This window comes from Pundamilia nyererei, unplaced genomic scaffold (assembly GCF_000239375.1).
Source record: "Pundamilia nyererei isolate P.nyererei 1_Seehausen unplaced genomic scaffold, PunNye1.0 scaffold00162, whole genome shotgun sequence".
In the NCBI taxonomy this organism is placed as follows: Eukaryota; Metazoa; Chordata; class Actinopteri; order Cichliformes; family Cichlidae; genus Pundamilia; species Pundamilia nyererei.
The window spans coordinates 1,266,505-1,290,813 of record NW_005187563.1 but is presented as its reverse complement, the minus strand read 5'-3'; the positions used below and the strand labels follow the sequence as shown (position 1 = coordinate 1,290,813).

General features: G+C 42.0%; 1 protein-coding gene across 19 annotated transcripts in view; it reads right to left on the bottom strand.

The window, feature by feature from the left end:
• celf2 (cugbp, Elav-like family member 2) overlaps window positions 1-24,309 on the bottom strand; it is a 236,870-nt gene that overhangs the window by 27,580 nt on the left and 184,981 nt on the right. For 10 of the 19 annotated variants that reach the window (XM_013913980.1, XM_013913979.1, XM_013913983.1 and 7 more), the window contains 3 exons: window positions 21,817-21,951; window positions 13,687-13,766; window positions 1,194-1,436 (listed from right to left, as the gene is read on the bottom strand). In XM_013913980.1, coding sequence (XP_013769434.1) covers window positions 1,194-1,436; window positions 13,687-13,766; window positions 21,817-21,951 — 458 coding nt within the window. The remainder of the gene's footprint in view (window positions 1-1,193; window positions 1,437-13,686; window positions 13,767-21,816; window positions 21,952-24,309) is intronic. The other 9 variants (XM_013913986.1, XM_013913987.1, XM_013913990.1 and 6 more) reach the window with 1 other exon arrangement.

Sequence of the window (24,309 nt, the reverse complement as noted above, 5' to 3'; positions counted from 1 at the left end):
TGCCGCTCAGGTGCGTCCGCCTCCCCTGCAGCGGCGCTGCAGACCACGCTCCGCCACACACATTAACCAGGTAAAATACATATTTAGGCAGAATATTGCAAATATCTATTTTTTTTATATATTTTAGCAGCATAGTGCTTTTTCTTATTTTCTTTATTTTTTAAAAGTCAGGTCAAGGCTCCAAAAGCCCAAAGGCGATATAAGGGTGGCGGCTCACAACAGCTTTTGTTTGCTACATGGATCATTTTAGTTCAGCTGGGTGTCTTTCCTTTTGTTATATTTCTTTAAGAGTTCAAAATGTGTTAATTACATAAATAAAATGTAATTTTCTCTGTAGCACTTCATGGATTTAAGCAACACGCCTTAGTTGTTCACACAAAGCATAAAGGTAAAAAAAACAATATTACAGTGTTATCTTCATTTTAGATGTCAAAAAGTATTTGCGGCTCCCAGTGTTTTCTTTTGCGTGGAAATCGCGTCCAAATGGCTCTTTGGGTGTGAGAGGTTGCTGACCCCTGGTCTAGCTGTTCACTTAGGATTGTGAAAATATTGCGGTTTGACGAGTGCGTCACACGAGTATCACCTTTAAATTAAATGTAATATTTGATGACCTGAGGACCAGAACGGGCTCAAAAATGAAATCTTTAGGATAAAATGTCACTTTTCAGCCGTAACCTACACAAACAATAAACTGATCATAAAACAGTTGTTTTAGAATCCCTTGATTTAGTTATACATGAATTAAATAATATTCCTGATGAAATATAATTATGATTTCATTAATTATGTTTCTATTATTTGTCAAAAATTCAACAACTAAATTGTTTTAAACTATTGATTTTTCTACTTTCTGGCTTTCCACCTCCAATTTAATACTGAATGCAGATCTGTGAACACCATCGCAATGAGAACTTCATGAGACATTCAGAAACAGGACGTGAATCCCTGCATTTTTATCTGGCGTGAACATTTTTCAGATATCGAACATGAAAGATCATCTTCTGGCAACCTTAATTCAGAGACCCCATTTCCTCACTGCGCAACATTCCCAAGAGTAAGATAAAGGAGAGGAACAATGGCAGCTCTAAAAAAGGAATTACAGAACAAAAGGAAGAAATGAAGAAGGAGAAGATGGCAGGCCTATGTTGGATAGATTTTTTTGAGTTAGATTGTTCTTGTTTGGGGGCACTGACTGCTGCTGTGTTGGCCACGGGGCTGTAGTAAGGGGTTGTGGAGGAGGTGATGGAGGTGGGCGACTCGGCGGCGCTCCTTACAGCCAGATACTGCGGGGTGAGGCCGCCCAGGCCCGTCAGGCTCCCCCAGGTGGTCGCACTGTTGAGCTGCTGCATCTGCTGCGCCAGCTGCTGCTGCAGACGCCGCTGCTCCTTGTCCTTCTGTGTGTCGGCGAACTTCACCACGATGGGAGATGAGCAGCCCTGCGGAGATGGGAGGATGAGGAGGAGCGTAAAGAAGGGGAGGGAAAGAGAGGAAGAAAGGGAAAACGAGAAGGATGAAGAAAGGGAGAAGGGAAGAAGAGAGTGAGGAAGTGAGATAAAAAATAAAGAAGTGATAGAAGATGAAAGGGAAGTATAGAAAGGCCACAAGCCCCCAAAGATGAGAGGAAAGGAGACAAAAAAGAACATGAAAGGATGGAAGGAAATGAGAGAGGAGCCAAGATGAGAGAGAAGGGAGGAAGAGAAAAACAGAAATGGAGAAGCGAGGAAAGAGGAGAGGAGAGGAGTTCAGGCAGGAGAGGAAATGGGAGAAGAAAGAGAAAAGGAGTCAAAGGATTGTTCAGGTACTTTGTTGCTTGCAAACACACCTGTAATAATTGTTGTACTGAGTGAACACAATATGGGCAATAAGCCACATGTCTACAGTGATGATACACACCTGAAATCATCCACAAACATCTTTGTATTAACAAACTTAACTTCAGCAAAGAAAGAAAATATTCTCAATTAAAAAGTCCTCTCTTGTGCACACACACACACTCACACACTCACTCAGGGACACAGGACACGCACACACAGTCACACAGGAAACTTGAGTCTAAAGCCGGTGGGCTTTCTTCTTTCCCCCAAAAGGGCTCAGTTATCTCTGAGTCCAAAACGGTATCACCAGAAACAGATTTCCCGAGTTCTCCAACTATTTCATCATCTCATATGAAGAGAGACTTGATCTGTGTGTGTCTGTGTGTGAGTGTGTTAATATGTGTGAAAGAGGGGGGGAAAGACCTAGAGAGAGAGAGAGAGTGATTTGGGCGACTACGAAGAGAGGTTGAGAGGGCAAGAGAAAGATTTAGAGATTTTAACGGTCACTAGAACGGCATCTAATTGTTCGAATTCTTACGCCTCAGAGCAGCGGCAGTGTGTGTATGTGTGTGTGTAAGAGAGATGATTGTGTACGCACACTGAAGCTGGGTAACAAATCAGACGTCCAACACGCTTGCTAACAACTATGACACGAAGGAGACAAAAACCCACAACGCTCCTGATGAAAGCTGCGGTGCCGGCTGAAACGAAGCTGAGACGGCAAGTCATAATCTATCACACCACACCATTACTCACACAACGCAATCAAAGCCTAACTAGGGGCAAATCCGTTCAAAAACAAAGGCAATCTGCCACAGGAGGATAAAAACCTTTTGATTGAAACATTTAGTTTGAGGCTCGATTCCGCACTCGGCGGGGGAGAGAAGGGATTTGCCTACTTTGCAGATAGCGCTGCACACGTTTTGGAGCGGAGATGTGCTGTATGACGGTTGTGTGTGCCGGTGCAGGTATTTTGTGCAAGAGTGAAAGCGAGCGAGCGTTTGCCCTTCCTTCCTTCACTGTGGATCAGAGCATGTACTGTGAAACTAGCTTTTAGCATTCACACTTCAGTCAGGACCACTTTGGTAAAAATAACACCGTGATTTCCATTTGCATTTATTTAGATTTGGCAGTACCGGGTGTTCCAAAGTAATGAGTTTGTCGGACAAACCGGCCTTTTCATGCGTGTTTGCTGAACAGGTGTCTGAGATCATTTAGTGCGGGGCACAGGAAGAACGATCCCCAACATTTAGGGAGTGAAAATATGCACTTTACTTTAAATTTACTGAGTTTAGGGACAAGAATGCGACAGTAACATATAATCTGTACCCTTTCTGGACACAATTTTGCATTCCTGAAAAGAAAACCTGTCAGCCTCTGATGCTAACACGATGCTAGGAGTGAGATGCTAAAAACTGAGGGCATGCCAACCCCAAACAAGCAGCCCAAACTTGATTTTTAGGCCTCACCATTTTTGTGTTGATACTCATACATTTGGGCCATTTATCCCTTTGAGTCAACTTTCTTCTGATTGGCTGCCCTCTTACAAACAGATGGTCTAAACAGGAAGTGGAAAGTGCTTCTGTGCGCACAGCCAGAGCTGCATGCCTGAGATGTCCAAATAAGGGATATCCTCTCTGTGACATCATAGAGATCCAAGAGTAGAAAAAAAACTGTGAGAAGCCTGAGCTTTTGTCTCACAGGGCGTATTTGTACATACACTGATGTCACTATTTAAAGCTATGGCCATGTTTAATATGAGAATCCACCACTGTAATTACACGCAAGGCCTAAAAATTCATTGTTTTTTTTCCTAAATATCCTCCAAAATAATCAATTAATAATCATTAACACCTTTAGAAGCGTATGCCTACACTTTGACAGTATGACTGTCAAAAATAAAGAGTCTAGCCTAAAACTTTAATGGGAAATTAAATGAATTTCAAAGCCGAATTAATCTCTTACCAACATCACATCATCACAACTGATGGCTGTTGGCTTTTGCACCAAATATTATGCCTTTAATCTCGGTATAAATTGAGACACAGCATGGAATCATTTCGATATGACTTTAATTGGTTCAGCAGCTTCATTCTTATAACAAACACATTGAAGAATACAGATGCATGCTTTTTTTTTAAAGCTCTGTGTTTTCTCTTACTGTGAAATGCGACAATCTGACCAATGACAGAATACACATCACATCCTGAGCAACATTAAAAACTAGAGTTTCTGTGTAATTTAAAAGCAGACCTTCTTTGTCAGATAGAACATCCAGTGTATCTGCTTCCTTGTATGTGTATGTTTCCGTGTGTTACTGCCCCTCTTCTGTAGGCCGGGGCCTGACTTATCAGCTGAATGAGCTCGTCTCCTGTCTGTCGGCGGCTCGGCCATATTTACTCTGTCTCTCCACTGGTCATTTTGCCTCTTCATTCTGACCGCCGACAGATAAAGTAGAGGAGACGACGGGAGAATTGTATTGGGAGGGCGAGGGTTAGTCGGGGCCTCGCCGTTGGAGTCGATTCCCCCTGAGAACCGAGCTCCCTATCCCGCTCTGCTAAATATCTCATCACTCCAGTTGACACCTTGTGAGTGAGGGGAAATGCAGCCCGGAATGAGAGTCCTGCTCTGGGAGGAAGGCTGAGGGCCACAGGCATCTACGCCTGATGCTGCCGGTTATCCCCGAAAGGCCGGCTGTTGCACTTTGAAGCTGTTTTTCAGGTGATTGCCTCGTTGGTTACCTTCGCCCCTAAATGCTGAGGATACATGGAGAGAAAGTGGCAGCTCATGCCATCTATTAGTTTTGCTCAAAGAAACAAACTATCCTGCTTTTACCTTAAGGGGATTTTTAAAAAATTCATCACAGATTAGCAGCAGCTCGAACTTTCATATAAAAACACTCTCTGACTAAAGAGCTAATCAACCTTGATTGAGATGAACAAGCATCTAGAAAGCCATGTATATCAGAAGCTGTTTTGACAGATGAACTCCAGGCAGTGTCAGGAGGATTAAGTTGGGACTTTGTCCAGCTGGTCCTTGTGAACTACATGCTCAGATGGGGTCTCACTTCTGGAAGTACTCTGGCTTCAGCGATGGAGGATAGAGAGTGCAACAGGCAGAACATGGGACCTCGTGCTCCCTGCTCATGCCCCGTGAATTCAATTGACTATTACCTTTTCTTCTATAACACAGTCTGTTACTTCACTAGAAAGGCAGGAACATTTAATATCTGATATGCCGGATATTCTTTTTCTGCTCATTTTAGAGGTCACCATGGTGGACCATCTGCCTCCATCTCACCCTGCTCCTACAATCCCTTCTGTCACACCAACCCTTTCTATGTCCTCATTCACAACATCCACCTTCTCTGCGGTCTTCCTCTTTTCCTCCTGCCTGGCAGCTCCATCTTCAACAACCAGTACATCCACTATCCCTCCTCTCAACCTGAGATATCCCTCTGATGATGTCCACATTTCCAATCCTGTCCATCTTGGTTACTCCCAATGTAAATATTAGCATCTCCAGCTCGGCCTCCTGTCTTTTTGTGAGCTCCACCATCTTCAAAACACACATCATTTAAAAAAACAAAAAAACCAAAAAAAACCCCACACATCATAGCAAGTCGACCATCTTGTAAATCTTCCTTTTCACGCCCCTGTCACTCATTTCTACCTACTTCATCCAGCCTGGACCTCTCGCACTGTCCATTACTTTGGAAGATTGACAACCCGTCTCCCTCTCATTCACACACAAATTTTGTCTTGCTTCAGCTGACTTTTCTCTCTTGGACATCTCCATGTTTACACAGGTATCTCATCAGGACCACCTAGCTTTCCACTCTTCATCCTCTTCATAGCTACCCTAATTTCCACCATATTAATCCTCTGCTCCTCTACTTTCATCCATCCATCCATCTCTAACATCCTTTCCAGTTTGGTCTCTCTGTGTGATACATTTCTCTGCCAGATAACGAAGTTAAAAGCTCAGGACTAAAAATGCAGATTATCAATCTCCACTGATGACTCTCTGGAAATTGTTCTGCAGCAGCCATCTTTTGAATTGGACTACATGGACTACATATCTAAAGTTTAAACTTTGCATGGTGTGATTATAAGTCTATTATAAATATATTTTTAAACAGAAGCCATGGCAATTTGGGCAATTATGACTAACTTTCACTGTTTCTGGGCAGCTAGAGGTATATGATTCAACTTCATCTTAAAATAAAAACAGGACATAAAGGTGAGAGTCTGGAGAAAAGTGGGCGAAACTGCAGGATTTGAAAATACGTCATAGCTTTTTGGGATAAATCCACAATTCCAGTGTCGAACTGTTTGCGCAGAGGTTTGTGTGAAGTGTCATTTTGTTATATTCAACATCCAAAAATTACTATTAAAAGCACTGGATACACTTAATTTTTCATATAGCATAGTTGCTGCTGTGGCACGATGGGCATATTTTCAGATGCTTCCATAAATTTAAACAAGTAGTTGACGTGTTTGGATTCCCAAAGAATTTGGACTTGTAACTTGTGTATGTAACTAAAAATAAAAATACTCACACATTGTGTATTTTACAGTTTTGGTAATTAACCTGTGAAGAAAAAAATAACTTTCCAAACCCTCGCTAACTAAATATGGCAAGTATAAAAGGACTATTAAATCTTTGTCATAGTCTGGTGCGATAATCTCCTTACACTCGTCTCTTTTTCTCCCATAGCTGTTAAAATCATTAACTGCAATTTCAGTAGAGATGCATACATCTCATTTTTAGCTACACGTGTCTTTCATGTTCTATCATATTCATCCCTCTGCAACAATGAAAAATAACTCGTCCCCATTTGCAAGTAATTTCATAGTTTTTACTGCAGCTGCATTTTCTTTCTATTCTGGTAGTTGCCATCATATTCCACTGAAATCTGCATCTCGTGAGCTTCACAGTGCCACAAAAGATTAATAGGCAACAAAAGATGGTGACAGGTTAACCTGCACTTGACCCATGACGTCAGTCTTTCCTTCTTTCACCAGAGCCTTTAGATTCAAGCCCTACTTTAGACAAGGACACCTTTTACACAACCCTGTGACAAACAGTGGAGTCTGACGGTTTGGCCGAGACTGCCCTTATAAGGACATTCAAAGGAAACATCGCAGCCTGCGATCCAACATTACTGTTAGTTTTTTTTTGTCCATATAGACACGACAGCATCACACAGTTGTTGTGTCGGCTGCACATCCGTGATGGGACTCTCCCGTTCCACCACATGTCCAAAGGTGCTCTATTGGATTGAGCGCTGGTGACTGTGGAGGCCATCTGAGTACAGTGAACTCATCGTCATGCTCACAAACAACATTGTAAGATGATTTGAGCTTTGACACCTGGTGCATTGGCCTGCTGGAAGCAGAATAAAATGATGGATGTGATCAACAACAATACTCAGGCAGGCTGTGGTGTTTAAATGATGCGTTGCTGGTAGTAAGGAGCCCAAGACTGCAGCTCCAGACAACAGAACCAAAAAGATTTTCGGGATGTATTATCTGGAATTAAAATTTTAACAGGTTAAAGAAAATGAAACTAAAAATATAAAAGCCCAGAGTCTTCTGCCATTTCTTCTAAAATTACCAACTACTACCTATAGCCACCTATAACAACCAATGAGGGTCACTTCTCTCAGGAATTATCCCGTTTCCAACAACCCATCACGCCTCTGTGATTTAAGTCCATTTCAGAGTGTTTGACGAGGCCAGTGTTTATCGGTATCTGCTGATACGATGGGAGTCTGTAAAACCCTTTCTGCTGGGTGTAATTACACCACATGTTGAGTAAATCTAAATTTGTAAACCATCTGATTTGCTTTAAATTGCCCACTTTTGAATACAAACAGCAGGGGGCGACATAATGGCTTCATCTCGCTTACGGGATATTTCATGAGTCTCCCGCGGACAGTCGGCTCCTCACAATACACTGACTTTATTGATAACAGGCAACTAATGTTACCCAACATATGAATACTAATGTGTGGTCATAAAAAGAAACGTTCCTGTTTTGCCTCAAATGGTCTCTGGGTTCATATTCAACAACAGCAATGTGTCTCGGTGCTGGAGGTGAAGCATCGATTCCCATTTTCAGGAGACAGATTTTCAGCTCCAGTCAGTCAAGTCTCCCATGTTGCACAACTTTCACATCTTGAAAAATAAAAAATAAAGCGCTCCGAGTCTCATGGGAGAATTTTTTACCAGAAGATGCTTCTACGGGGGGAAAACACTCTATTCTGAAATGCTATTTTTGTCTGTTTCTTGCAATCTTTTGACAAATCTCCTACACAGAAATGCCCGTCTCAGACAGATATCGTAACAGCATTTTCACTGAAATATAGATGTCAGTGCTGCCATCATGCAGCAGGTTGAGTGCGCTTGATAAAACCTCTAAAATATGCCTCAGAAATTTCACCTGCGCTGCATATGCTTGATGCCCTGGTGTCACGCCACAGTTCCTGACTGACAGATGGGTCTGTGTAGGCCGATGGCATGACAGCCCGTGGTCTCAAAATTACACTGCAATGATCACCTGCTGTAATTACGGTATCCGACTTTAAAATGATGTAATTACAGCGTATCGATCAGCCGAAAATACCACCTTAAGAAAAAGGGGGGGAAAAGTGAAACTTTTGTCTGTGACTTGGATCGACTTAACCAGGAGTTCACTGAGCTAATAAAGCCAACTACTCTCCCTGAAGCCAACGCTCTGAGACAACCGTGAAGAGAGCATTACACATCGCTTCCCATCTTCCCCAAAATGCTCAGATGCACACGCGCGAACTGAACTTATAAGCTCCGGTCCGTTTACCTTGGAAATCAATCTCTCATAGCTTTCAAGAGAGTTTATGCGCTCTGAGCCTTCTCCATCTCATTTATTTACCTCTCGCATAGCCTTCAAATGTCAAACCATGTTAACTTACCCTGCTAATAGGAAGTCAGGAGCCCCCGATATCTATAGGAGTCTGCGCGTCACGTCTGAGCTCTTTGTGCATGTTGTTTCAACTCATTGTCCCCAAAACCCAGCCTACTTGCTCAGAAGGAACCGTCAAAATCTGTCAAAGGCAATCCAAGCAATCCATTACATACTTGGAAAAGCACTCCCTCTTTAAATCGTGCCATGTTTAACTGTTCATTGTTGCATGTGATTAAACTTCTCCTTCCACTTTAGCTTCGCACTTTATTATTTATAGACTGTCGCAGTTTTTCATCAGTTGAAATAATTGTCGTTGTTTTTTCTTATTTTAATAGTGTAAAACATTTCCATTACAGTGAATTAAATCTATAATGAATTAATTCCATGCCTTTGTAATAATATATATATATTAAGAATCCATATTATGCAGAAAAGGTTTGCTTTGTGTCCATTTTGAGATTCCCAGAAGCTTATAAAAGCTGTCGAAAACAGACATCAATCCAACCTTTTAATCGTTTTCAACCTTAAAGTGGTGCAAAATTCTCCCTCTAGTTTTGAATGTTATCAGCTCACTGAAAAGCCATTACAAGTCGTTACCAGTCTCAGACATGCTGCCTGGCTCCTCCTCCTTTTTGTAGCTGTACGTAGCCTCATTCGATCCACCCTTCAGATCAAGCGCAACAAAACATAGTGTGAGCTTGACACATCAACCGGCTTGCTTTTTCTTTCCTAGTGGTTGTCTTCAGGTTTGTTTTCAGGCACCAAAAATATGGATGGCTATTTGTTAGGAGGTAGAATCGGTTGTTTGCTGATGAGAAGTTGGGTAGTTTGATCCCTGAACCCCAATTTGCCCCCGATGCATATTTACTGTGTGGAAGATAAACTGCATTTAATAATGAGCTCTATGAATGTGCGTATAATGCAAAAAGGGCTCTTGAGTATCCTTTTCCTTGATCACCAAGACATTTATTTACCTTTGGAAATCTTACATGCACTTCTTCAAACTACCACTAGAGGTCTCCTGCACAAGCTGGAGTGCCTACAATGTTTGAAAACCATCTTCTGAGTTGCTATTAGACGAAGAATTGCACCTACTGGCCGTTCATTGAGCTGATAACATCAGAACTGGGCGACTGGATTGCGTTTCCTGTCAGCAAGTGTGGACACACACATCACCTGTCGGTGTAAAACAACGCTTGACTGAACAGCACGACAAACTGAAGCCTCCAGACTGATCCTACAGCTGAATCAACAATTCAGCTTAAATTAGACTTAGATGGTACTTATAACACCGGCAGAGCATATACACTCTAGAACACGCATATACATAGTAAACTGTGACTAAATTCAGAGTAAATTGAGACTATTTGGAAAACAAAGACGAATCTGGCATTTTGTGACAAATACTCGAGACTCATAAGTTAGGCTAACTCAGACTCCTTCTGTTAAAATAAAACATGGGATCATCCAGCCTTATACGGTGTCAACATCAGCCCCTGATTAATCTAATCTCCTATTTTCTTCCCACTGTCAGTCTGTATCTGTCTCTGCTCTTCACTACAGTCGACAGATGTATTTGTTCACTGTTTAAACAGACACTGCTGTGTTTTCGCTCATGCTCTACTTAAGCTCTCGTCTAAATGCGCTTGAACGCTTCTGCATTTCCGACGGGGGGTCGGAGGGGGTGTGTGTGCACGTATGCAGCAAGCGCAGGATAATACACAAGTGTCCCTCTAGTTTCGTGCAGGAAAAGGAAAAAAGAAAAAAGGTAGGAAATAGAAAAATCAGTGTTGATGGAAAACTGCACGAGGGGAACCTGAGTGCTAAATGAGTCTTTATAAAAGGAGTGACTAATGTAAAGCACAAATAAAGCACAACGAAGGCGACCCACTTTTCTCCGTGTGTGTCTTTAGAGGTTCGACGGCGAATTACCCGTCCCGCTCATATCCACTTTCATTACGGCCTAACATTCAGAGAGCAAGGGTGTGTGTGTGTGTGTGTGTGTGTGTGTGTGTGTACAAATGTGTGCCGGCGTGTACCTGAATGTCACGCCGTAATGAGAATGGATATGACAGTGACAGGGCCATCAACGAATGGGCCCCCGGTCTGCCTTACTTCTTCCTCGTGACATGTGGCGCGTACGTGACAGGGAATACACTCACACAGACACACGAACACACACATCACGTGCACACAATCTTTCTCTATCTAAGACAGTGGGGTGCAATAGAGCCAAGACAATAACCAAACTCTATTTACCAGACCTCATTCCCTCATTCGGACTCGAAGTAATTACTTTTAAATTGCAAAACTGAGGAACATTAACAAACGGATGCGGCAATTTAGGTCCGCCTGGGGCTAGACAGCTTGTTTTCAAATGGAAATGAAGGTATTTTGCCATTGTCCACTGTAATATTGTTGTGTTATGGTTTAAAGCTTCCCTTTTCCCCCTTTTCCTGTGTGCATGATAAAAGCAAAGGGGCACTGGTAGTGTTTACCGGCCCCACTGTGGCAGACAACTTGCTCGGAGCGAGGATAATTCTAGCCTAATGCTAACGCCGACGGAGAGGAGCGTCGCTCCTTCGACTCAGAAAGACAGACACCGCTGCTGTTCGGCCACATAAATCAACACAGACACTGATATTCACAGTGTGGCAACATAAACAGAAAAACCACACACATACTCACAGATAGACAGACAGAGGGAGGAGCATGCGTTTTCCCCACGTCAGGGTCACAGCACATCAATAGCAGCCATGATTATCATGATCAGCTCTAATGAGGGGGCTACGGGGGTGAATGCCACTCGTTCTTTTTTCCCCTTAACACAGCCTGTTATTACCGCTTTTTTTTTGTCTCTTTCTCTCTGACTCGCAGGGGTACACACACTCTGTGCTCGTCTTATACCATGTAATTCTCTTCCCAATCACACTCCTGTCATCCTGCCCTGTCACAAGGCCTGACAATGCTGACAAGGGCGCCCCAAAAACCCGGGTGAGGCAGGGAAGGGGGGGACACAAAAGAGCTGCGACTAGGTCCCCATTATGGCACCGCTGGGGTCACTGTGCAACTGATGAGGTCTGTAACAGCACCTGCCAATTTGCAGTTGTTGTGTCAAGGGTGCTGCTTATTTGTCACAGTTTGGAGACTTTGCCAAAGTTTGCCCTAGTTGGAAAATCTGCGATTGGAAAAATGGAGACTAAACAGGCGATGGTGATTTTTATCCCAAGGCTGAGGACGTGACTGTGCCAGCTTCTGCTAAAGCTCTGGATGGACTTCTAGCTTTTAGGTGAATGTGTCACACTGGTCCTCTGCACACCTGGCATGTGGTGTTAGAGGTCTGCACAGGTCCTAACCTTAAGCCACAGTATTGTCTTTAACACCCAGTGCAGCTTGTACCTCCTAATTGGACATCTGAACCGGAGATTCAAGGCTAGTTTTCATTGTATTCTTTCAAAATCACACAAAAAAAGACGGCTATTGCAATACACACTGATTTGCAAATTAACTAAACCCAAGCATAATCTGAGCCTGAAGCTTTATACAAATAAACAAAAGACCCAAAACCCCTGAGTGGCTCAAGTTATGTAATAAATCTCTCCTTTCTTTCTGAATGGCAGCTCCACAGATGCTACAGAAGTCAGCAGCACCATAACTCTTTTATGGAAAAGAGACATCTTATAAATGAAAATCACCTCATTTAATAAACTCTCGTCAAATTAATCATTATTTTTACCGCCCGCATGCGGCGCAGGAAAGCCGAGACTTTGTTACAACTCACATTTCCTAAAGATACAAGCTGAATTCATTTAAATTTACACACCGAATAAAAGGATTTAGTTGGATAATCATAAAGATTGAAAGCATAGGCAGACTTGTACCAAACAGTTAATGCTTTAAAAAATCATCAAGTAAAAAAAATCATCAAATGAGAAGTGAACAGTTATACTCTGTAGGTTGAGGGGATGGAATTGGCCTCGTGTGTGAGTGAACAATGAAGGATTTTAAGGATAATAATGGTTAAAAATAATAATAAAACTAATGTGAAATACAAAAGTATACACATGTAAATAATGTTTATGGACTGTTAATAAGATAAAGACTACTTCAGAACATAATTAACACCTTTGAGTATTTACATTACTCATACACTAACTTGTAACTTAACAAACAGGGTTAAAAAAGTATTATTGTTACTATTCTTATTCACAATGTTTATTTTAAACCCTTAACAAGCTTTGTTTTTTGTTTGATTAGCACACAATTGTAACAATAATTATAATAAAGAGTTCGCAGTCGTCTGAAATGATCTCTACACATAGAAACTGCCAACGACTTTATTAAAAGTAATCTAATAAGGCCGTTAACACTTTTACAGTCTTATTAAAGCTTCCTGCATGTTAATTAAATCTTTGTAAGGACTCAAAGACTGTAAATAAAAGGTGGATGAAGGGTTTTGCATGCTCACATCTTTCTTTGTTAACTAGTGGATGATGTCAGAGTGGTTACAGCCACCTTTTATATACAGTCTATGCTTGAGTAGCACTTACCAACAACTTACCACAACAGTTAGCAAGCATTTGCTAACTGTTGTGGTTTAAAGATTTTATTCTCCTCGTGCTGAGGAAAAATTGATACCACATTTCTCTTAAGCGAGCAGAAAAAGACCTACATAATGGTTACGTATTAAAGCAGCGCTCCTTTAGTTCTTACATTGAGGCATTCAATTCACTGGACCTGTGTCAGAAGTGCTCCAGGAAATGTTACTCGGCCTAACCTATTAAGTAACAAGTCGCGGCTTTTACTGAAGAAGTGACTCAAAGATGAGACAGACATATAATTGCCAGCACAATAACAGAGTGAAGTGCATGTATTAAAGGCACTAAAGAGACAGAGAGTTGAAGAAAGGGCAAGAGTACCATACCTCCATAGTCTGAGACTGGTGCATGGCTTTGATTGCATTCTGTGCCATAGCTCTGGTGGAAAACGTGACAAACGCACATCCTGTAACGAGGGAGGGGGGGCAGAGGGAGGGAGGGAGGGATGGAAGGGGAGTGGGAGGGAGGGCAGAAGGGCAGGAGGAGGAGGGAAGACAAGAAAGAACAAAAACAAGACAAAAGGGTTGGACACGTTGTCGTTATAAAAACCCAAAACAGAGATTGATACAGAGAACAGCTCACAGGCAGACAACAGTGTTCTCAGTCGCTGTAGAAACAACAGGCGAAAAACGAGCACAGTGTAATGACAACCACAACCCCTCCCCGACCCCCGCCCCATCCACCACAGGACACCTGGGACAATAACCATCGGAGCGTCGGATTGGCTGTTGATGCCTTCCCTCGTCCTTGCCCCTCCTCCTTCTCCTTCCTCTCGCTCCCACACACACACACGCACACACTGGCCGAATTCGTCATACCTGTATTCAACTGCTCTCATCTCTCAGCAATTGAGCGGTGTAAAGCAGGCTGAATATGCATGAAAACGATTTGAATCCATTTGGGCCGTTCATGTTGTTTTGTGTGTCTGACTGGGTGCCCTCTCTTTCTGTCTTTGTCAGACAGGAAAGAGATGTGATAGAGGAGGGGGGGCATCAGCAGGGGGCTCGGGAAGACGGGAGGATAGGAAATGATATTAATTCAATCCACAGGGAGAGGAAGGCGAATAGGAAGTGGAGGTGTGGTCGACCTCCTCCGTGACTGACACTGATTTTAGCCAATCAAGATTGGACACAGCCAGAGGCAATTTTAGGGGAGTTTGTTATCAGTTGTTTGTGGGTAAGGGGTGGGAGGAGGGGGTGCAAAGTTGTGTTTGTCTGACTGGTTAGGGAGTGATTAGAGGAGATAATGTGAGAAGTGCTTCAACAACACCCCAGGCTAATAATATGCTAACAAACTCACCAAGCCATGTTAGCGCAGCCAGGCCTGAACTGATTACACACATGCTTGGACACACACACACACACACACACGTTCAGGTTCAGCTGGCTGACTCGTGGCTTGGCTACAGAGGAAAAAACTAATAGCATGGGTCATCAGATAGACTCTCCCTGGCTGTGTGGATGGGATGAAAGGGTGGAGAAAGGGGGGGGGGGAATAATGCAACAGACAACAAGACAGAGAGAGAGGGGAAGGACAGATATGTTGAGGAATAGATGATCATTGTTCTCTTCCACCTCTATCACAAGCCGCCTGTAGCTGTGATAGAATGAGGATGAGAGAGACGAATGGTCAGTTTTTTCTCCTGACTACATCCACGGCTGCCTGGATTTTAAACACAGGCGTTTCCCTGAGAAAATGTAGACCTGCACTTGTACAGTTGCAAGTTTATCTCGGGGCTCTGACCGCCCTTTCTGGAGGGTAACACGTTTCTGATGAGCCTCGCTGTTTAAAACCGGACGCTTCTTTGCTCGGTAGAGGGCAGGTTGGTTTCTTTGATTGTTGGGCTGTTTCACAAACTGATTTTAAAACAAGAGATTAGAGTTGCATCTGTTTCTCATAGTCACTGTTTGTCTCTTTTATTTTGTACGTAGTGCTCAAACTGCTTGGTTACAGCTTTGAATCAAATCGCCAACTTTACAATTATTAGACACCCCGTTCTACCTCTGCACACATTTGAGACACGGGGCACGCCGAGCAAGCGAGTCAAACCCCGTATTAAGTCGAATATAACCAATTTGAAGATAAATATTTTTAATATGCTCATTTTGATGCCAGCAAAACATTTTGACCGTGTGTCAACAGAATCAAAATCCGGCTGATTAGTAATATGGTTATTTATAACAGAACCAGTCTGGTACAGATAGGGAGGCAAAGACTACGTGGGCAAACAGTTCTAAAACAGTTGTAATATTTTTTTTAAATAATCTGTGGTATATAATACATTTTAAAAGATATAATCTATATTTAAAGATTCAGAATTCCTGATCTTCAGCCTCTCGGGTGTCATTAAAAACACATCTCTGTTGTAGAAAGTTAAAACTGTATCATGAAAATATGAAAGCATATTTAAACAAGTTCCAGATGTGTGTCTCTTGGCCTCATTTTATTTTAACAGGAGATCAGGCAAAGTGGGGAACTCTGCTTTGATTTGACCCATATTTAACTGGATCAGGTGACCCTGACCTCTCCCTCAGTTACGCTGCAACCGGTCTAGGCTTGTGGGGTCTTCCCATGATGTGTTTCTTCTTTCCTCACCCTTTCACTCTCTGCAGTTAATCATTAGTTATTATTAATCTCTCTCTCTCGTCTCATCTCCCTCTCCTCACCCTGCTGGATATTTCTTCCTGTTAAAAAGGAGTTTTTCCTTCCCACTGTCACCATATGCTTGCTCACAAGGGGTCGTGTGATAGTTGGGGTTTTCTCCGGATTATTGTTACAACATAAAGCAACTTCAGACAAACTCTTGTTGTAACTTATCGCTATATAGATAAAACTGAACTGAATGAAAGCAATGTCATTATCTGGCAAACTAAACTGCTGAGTAGGTGAAATTATATATCCTGGGCAATTACAGGAAATCATTTAAAAAGTAACATAACTGGTGTGTCTGAAAGAGGTCAGCACACCCTTGGTCCCAGCCTTTTTGAAAATCTTTTTCTGTCATCAAACTCAGAATGTGCTCTGTTTTTAATAATTTGCATAAATTGGCATTTTTTAAATTTCCCATGTTACCTAGCGCCCTAACTCTTTTTTTGAATCTTTTTTGTAGGTTGTAATTTTGAAAATCAGTTCTGAAAAAAGTAATGTGGATAATTTTTGAAGGCGTGGTTGCCAAACCTATTATATTAACACATGATAAAAGCAGAAATTATAGCACTCAAAAAGTTTACCGGGTCTCCTGTTAGAGGTTCAGACTGTGTTAACTGAACATATCAATTGAGGCCACAGTATTGAAGATTCAGTTTTTATAGTCTACACCATTTTCTGAATAGAATGAGAAGTTTAAGTGATGGCTGTCAAGAAGAATGAGCCTTGGTCTTTAGTGAGAACAACTTTAGAATTGAAAGAAATACACTTGAACAGTTTTTATCATCCGAGCACTCAAATCAACATCTTCTGTGTTCAATTTTCAAAATGATTGTTCCTATTGGTTATGCAGACCTGTCTCTGATCTTATATGAAACCTATTGACCTTTCCTTTTTCTTTTCTGTCACTGCCAACTGGAAGATAGAGTTCAATCACCTTTTATGTGAAACTACCTTGGTTGCTTAACATTAAAGAGGCAAGAAGGTGATAAAAAAGAGACTGAAGCTCTGACCTAGTAAACATTTGATGCGTCCTTTGCAGTGCCAGGGCTGCTGTGCTAAGTGGTAGCACTGAAGATAGGACATACAAAAAGGGGTCATTTTTCGATTTATTCAGGGGACTGTCTATTTTAGGTGGGCCACAATCTGCCATTTAACTGCTTATTTTCCAGGAGGCTGCCTCCATCCTCTGCAGAGAAGTAATGCCCCAGAACTAGATCAGTTCTGCAGGGGGCATCCATTTGGGTTAGCCCTCCAGACTGGTCCTGATAGGTCCTGACTCTATTTATAAAACCGGTCAGCTACAACATCATCGGCTGTCACCGAAAGGAGACTCATCAGTTTGTCTCCAACTGTCAGACAGGATGCTTTTCATCCGCAAAGAAACATTTCTATCTTTAGCCCGTTTCTGCAGCTTGAAGCCAAAGCTTCTAAATAAGGAATTCCACTGCGCCTGCACACTGATTCATTAATGTCGAAGCTGTTAATGAAAAAAGAAACGCTTAGAGTCGAAGCCATACTTTCTGGCTGGTTGGTGCATGTCTTATTTTTCGAAGCACAGAGATGGGACGTGGCTCGAGCGCTAAAAATACCTCACGGGCCGCATTCTGTCGTCAGTGGAGAACCAAACAGTCCTTTAATGAAAGTAGGGTAGCTCCCCAGGCCCAGCCATCCACTGGTGGTGTGATCCATATTTTATTAATAGCGGGATGGTGGAGCGCTCTTCTGATTGATATCGAGATTTAATAGGACCTCAGCAGCGATGCTACGTGGGACTGAGGGCCCCTGGGAGTTGCAGGCACACAGAAATCCGTAAAGGCCTATTTATTTCCAACCTGGTTAGGGGTGTTTGTTTACTAGCCAAGACCAAGCTGGACTAACAGTATTTCCTTTTCGACTAAGTGGTTTATATTAGTTCCACAGAAGCAAGGATTTGGCCATTGCATCTAAAATATTCATGAGGACAAAAGAGAGGAGCTGAAGAGGGATGGAAGAAGGAAACAGGGAAGGGAGGGAAGGAGGCCGGTGTGGGATGTCTGAGAAAAAGAGGACAAATTGATGCAAGAACGGATTCTAGGACAGCCAGGGTGAATATAGAGACGGGGAGGGCCGTGTTGTTCGCAGAAGCAGAGGAACATGGGAGTTTGAGTAGTGTGGTTTCAGGCAAAGACTCAAGATGGAGACAACCTTCAGAAGAAAAGGAGGAAGATCAGACTCGAGTCAACAATAAAACATCCATAACATTCAACAGCCACAGAAAAGTATATATCACCAACATAACCACACTGAACCTGCGTGACGATGACAGCGACAGCTCCCGTGACAGAAGGAGGAAGAATAGAAGGACAGAGATTCGCAAAAAGCCCCTCCATCTCCTCAGCACATAGAAACCACAAAGGGGCAGGGAAGGGGGAGGTAGGGTATACTGGGAGGATGTTTGAAATGAGCCGTGAGGGGAGGCAGGTGTGTGCTTGTGGGAAGAAATGGTTGATGATGATTATTTAGATAGGTAACAGAGCTAAAAATAGATTGATAGATGATTATCATATCTGCTCATATGTCTTGAAACACGGACCTACAGAACACACCTGTCACACCCAGCAGCTGACTGATCTGAATGATTTGACACCTGGTTAATAGGTCCATTTCTTTTCTTTAAAAGCAGCCCTGGAGCACTTTGAGAAGAGCACCAAGAGTGTGCCAATTACGAAGGAAACTCGCCAGGAATTTGCTATTTTGCTGTGGAGGCAGCTCATACCTTTCTCCAAATCAACTGAATTGGAGATGTTGCCACATTCAGAGTCATAAAAACGTTTTTCTTTTCTTTTATGGCCGTGTTACTTTTTCATTACTGCTCTATGACTCCCGCCAAGTCCCCGAATGGCCAAATCAGCACCTCACCGACTGAAAAAAAATGAAAGGGAAATGGCTGGTATTACAAGGGTTTCATGTGAACTGCCAGTAATAACCATAATTTGCTTGAAATTCTAAATTTGAGGGCAGGCTTTCCTCAATATCAGTTTGGTACTGGACTCAAATTTGGTTCAACAAGTGATTTATGTCAACAGTAACTGAGACTGGTATCAAATAACTGTAAGATCATTCACTGAAGATAAAAGATCAATGTAGCTATGGTGTGCTGCATACGCCTTGAGCAGAGCAGTGCTTCTTGAAACTAGTAACGAGCACAAGGTGGATTTGACTGAGAAACCTGTCGATCACATAACCTAACATAAACTCGTATACTGATGTAATAAAGTGGGGTCTTCGTCTCATAGACTTATCAAGTCAAAAAAAAGTAAATACAGTTGCAGTAAAATTATGAAAGTGCTTTAAAATTAACATTTTGTTTTGCTATGCAAAACATAACCAATCCTTTTATTTCAACACTACAAAGCCAACAAAGCAGCAACTCACGTCCCGATTTGGACAGCGGATTTGAAAATTCCCACTGCTCTGCAATGGAAGTACAGAGCTTAGGACTGGCTCATGGACAGGGTAAACCGGAACAGCAGGGAAGGTGGAGGATATGAACAGAGGTTAGGAGGCGAGAAGGAGGAGTGGGAGAGGGGATGTTTGGGGATGAAGCTGACAGAGCAAGAAGGGGAGAAGAAAGAATGGGGGTGGGGGGTATATAGAGCGAAAGAGGAGAAGCATGTATTCACAGTGGTGGCCACAGCAGCCTCGAGATGTTGCTCCAGTTCATTTGCATTGACTTCTTAAAATGACTCTTTTAAGACCTCGAAGGAAAACATTTAGGAAGAAGCAGTTGGTTGAAAACAGAATCTGATACAAAGGCTGTGCTGTATTAGGCATATAAGGTATACTGGGCTTGTTGCACTCATTTAATTTCTATAAACAGATATCTATACATAAATGTGGTTCCTTTTTTAGTCCGTTTGTACTCTCAATCCCAACAGACTTCAATGGTAAAATCCCCAACTTTACGGCAACCTTTCAGCGGAAACTCTTTTTGGTGACTTCAGATATTTTTTCTCTTCAACAAACAACTGTACCGTGGCTATGATTTTCTATAACTCACCTGTTTGTTAAAGCTTAAAATTAGGGCTCTAGCTGCTGTTGTCTGCTAGCTGTCTCTGCTAACTGTCTCGAGGCTTAACCTCTATTAATAAGAATAATTAAAGTGGGCTTCATGTGCTTTTAGGACCTCTTTGAAATGGGATTATCTGACTATATCTATCAGGTTTTTATCTGGGAATTTGTGCTTCTGTTCTAATGAGTAAAATTCTTAGTTGATACTTAGCAGTTATTAGCAGGTGTTTGCGCCTATGCAGGTAAAGCTAACCAAGCTTGTTTGCACTGGCAGATGGTGTAACGCTCCTCACTTTCATCCAAGTATGGTCACTTTTGGATCCAAAAACCAAAAGTATGGTAGCTGATGCTGACGCTTTAAGAACAGGAAGTTCAGAATTAGTCTGTATACTTTATATACAGTCGATGGTTTGCACCTCTCTCATCCTCTACCTTGTGTCCAACAGCTATCATCAGAGGCCTAAAGACTTATTAGCAACCACCTGACAACCAGTGGTTGTGTAGGGAAAACTAGTGAAACAGGTTGTTTGCATGGCTAATGCCGACTTGATTGTAAACAATAACTAAACAATAACTACTACTATTTAACTTGCTTGGAGGATAAATTGGCATCGCTCATGCAAACTACAAGAGACCGCAGCAATCTTGCAGCAAACTTTAACAACCACTTACAACTGGTTGGTAAATACACATGTGGTTGCCGAGGGTTGCTAAAGAGTCTAAAGGCCTGTGTGACTGAGGCCATACAACACCAGCTAATCTAGAATAATTTTATCTTGTAATATGCAGAAAATAAAATAACCTTTAAACCACAACTTGATGCCCCTATACATCCATTAAGTGGATAAACTAGCGGAGCCTTTTGAGAGCCCTGATCCAGCTTCAGCTTTAATTATTTCTGCTCTCATTCTATTGCTTATTATTATCACTAGAATTTCTGCAGTATCTATCAAACCAATAAAACCTGATAATATGAGCTCTAAAATGGCCTTTGACGTCTTTATGACCTGCACAGAGCTCTTCCACTGCAGACCTTTGATGGCTAATAATTGATTTTATTTTGGCGAACCATTCGATAACCATCTTCTGAACCACTCAGACTCTGGGAAATAAAAAAGGACAGAGCGCACTTCCACTTGCCGAAGACAATGAATGGCTCAAGGCTGACTTTCAATTAGAAAATCAAGCCTACACACACAAACATTTATTGTTGGTTCTGTCAGGTGTGCAGCTTGATCACAACATTAAAATACTATTTCAGGTAAATGGGGAAATCTAATTTAATAGGCACGGGCACATTATGCGCAGTGAAAGGCTCATCATTTTTCTATACTGCTGATTTGCAGGGGAAATATTTATGACCCCAAAAAGTTTTTATATAATAATTACCGCAGTTTTAAGTAAGCAGTCTTTTTCTTGCAACACTGACAGCTCGGAAAACACTTCCAGAGGTAGACAGTGAAGTGAAAAATGGCTGAGAAGGTGTAAATGAGCAGCTTCCTGTGCAGCACAAATGCTTTTAAGCAGGCAAATAACAATAAACTGCAAAACATTAAAGCGGTTGGGAACTTTTTCAAGTCAGTTTTTCAGAACCTGTCTTCAACCAGTCAACTCTTATCACAAAATTTCGAGGTAAACACTTTTGAGTCATTACACAAGTTAATGCAATGAACTGTAGCTGCTGGAGGCCACGCAGGTGTTAATGTTCACATGAGGAACATCAAGTCTGGATCGAAGTGAGTCAGAGGGACAGGTACCTCTGCTGAGCCCGTCGGGTCCTCGGAGGATCCGGCATTCCTCGATCTGTCCAAACGCAGAGAACATGACCCGGATGTCGTTCTCGTTGCACTTCTTCGACACCATGCCGATGAACAACTTCCTGTCTTCCACGGCTGTAAGGAGAACCGAGAAACAAGATGAATGAAGAGATTTTATGACATTAACACTCTGTGCATGCCAGAGTTAATGCTGTGTTCCTCTCAAATGACTTTAAACATTTCCTTAATACCTATTTCACTCTTTTAATCAGAAAAGACCTCAGGTGCCCTCTAAGAAAACCACTCTGACATAACTGTAATGGGCTTCTAAAGCAGATAGAAACATGGCATAAAGGGGAAAAAAACAGTTTGAAAGCTTAATCTGTTGAACTTTGGGTTTTATTGTAAATTATGGCCTTAACCCAAATGTTATATAAGACCAAACTCACTTAGTCATAAAGCCTGTTGCATCCAGAATAGTTTGAGGGGTTTTTCTTGATGCTGAGCTAATGAGCTGCTACTAGCTTTATATTTATTATCCAGGCATTTAAGTGTTTTCAGTGTTTGTTGTGAAAGCAAATAAGTACTTTAAAGCTGGTGTAGGCAAATTTCTTTTAGTTTTGGTCATTAGACAAAAGAAGTGGATTCATCAGAGTACTATCACCGGGGAGAGTGGGGTTCAAAGTCCCTATACGCCATATGGATTCAGTGTTGCCAACTCCTCAGTAAGGAAAATCGCTATTGGCTGTCCTAAAAGTCGCTAGAAGTCGCCAAATGACGTCATCGCCTAATTTGCATAATTGGCCATGCTAATGTAATTGTAACCTACGCTGTTGGAGAGAGAAATAACATCGTGGAAGAGTCATAAAGTGAGTAAAAAACGTCCTAAATGCAGTTTGAATGTATTTAGAACTACAAATTAAATTTATTTTAGCAATTATTGTTTTTAATGTCACAATTCCAACCCTGCTTCTTTATCCAGGCCTGGACCAGCAAAGGTGACCCGAAATTGTCATCTGGTGGAGTTACTTTGTGTGTGAGTGTGTGTTTATAAGTAGTTTTAAACCATGTGATCCACAAAACAGCATAAGAGTAAAGGAAGAACTGACTGCGTTACAGTCAGTGCGGGAGCAGCGGCTTCGCTCATGCGCGATTCATTTGCCGTTTGGACGCACATGTGTGAACGTCTCTTGCCCTGATAGCAGCTGGGGGAGGACTATCCTCCGCCTGTGAGCGCTTTGGCATGGGTGAGGTGCACCGTGCCAAAGTGCTGCTGCTTGTTGAGAGTAAGAGCCATATGCGCTTTCACGTCAAAAAGTTGTCATAAATATGTCTCCAATAATACCAGAAAAAGTCACCAGATTTGTCGCTTTTTAGAAAAAAAGTTGCTAAGGAGGTCTGAAAACTTGCTAAATATAGCGACAAAGTCGCTAAATTGGAAACACTGCATGGATTACATGCTGGATAGTGGGTGGGGCTTAAAAACGAGCCCTTGGGCTATAACCTCCGGTTTGACTGACTCATTACTAGTGATGTGCGATACCACTGATTTCCTTTCCGATCCGATCCAAGTAATATTCAGGGTGGTATCGACGATACTGATCCCGATACTTTGTACAAAAACATTTTATTTATTGTATCTCAAATTATAGCGTCATAATGATTACAGGACATCGGATTACTTGTTCTTATCACTTAATAATGCAGAGTTCATCATATAGAAATAAAAAACCTGATGTTGTGCTATTTGAACACCTGCCTGCCTGCAGCACTAAAGGACTCCGTGAGAGACGTCTGTCTCGCCCTAGCAGCACCTGTCCCTCTCCTCCTCTTCAGTTCGTCTCAATATACGCTCGTCATATTCTGTGATGTGATTTACTCTGAAGTGTTTGACAAGGTTAGTGATGTTGCCATAACCATACATGCCAACCCTCCTAATTTTTCCGGAAGAATCCCGAATTTCACTGCCCCTCCCGAAAATCTCCCGGAGCCACCATTCTCCCGAACTTCTCCTGAATTTCCACCCGGACAACAAAATTGAAAAAAACATATTTTGCAGAATTCATAGTGCCAATTCCAGTTTCCAACAATGGCGGCAGCTGCTTAGTTTTAATATTACTCTTATTTCTCTTTCTGCGTCGCAAAAAATCTTTTAACATGTTTCCAGGTGAGAATGTAGCTGTGTAAACTTCAAATATCTGAGACGACCGACACATCGTCTTCAAACCCCCGCGGCCTTTCAGTACTCGGGTTAAACATGAAGTATAAGTCACTTTGATAACTTAAAAATGTTGTTTCGCTTTTTCAGTGTTTTATTTGTTCGTGAGTAAATCGGTTTGGCTGAGATTAAATGTATTAGATTAGATTAAATAAAATTTTACTTTATTAATCCTTCGGGAGGGTTCCTCCGGGGTTTTCACACAGCTGAATAAACGTCAAACCGAAAATGATTAAACAGAAGTGTGAGACGGTCGAGAGTTTACGTCAGCGCCC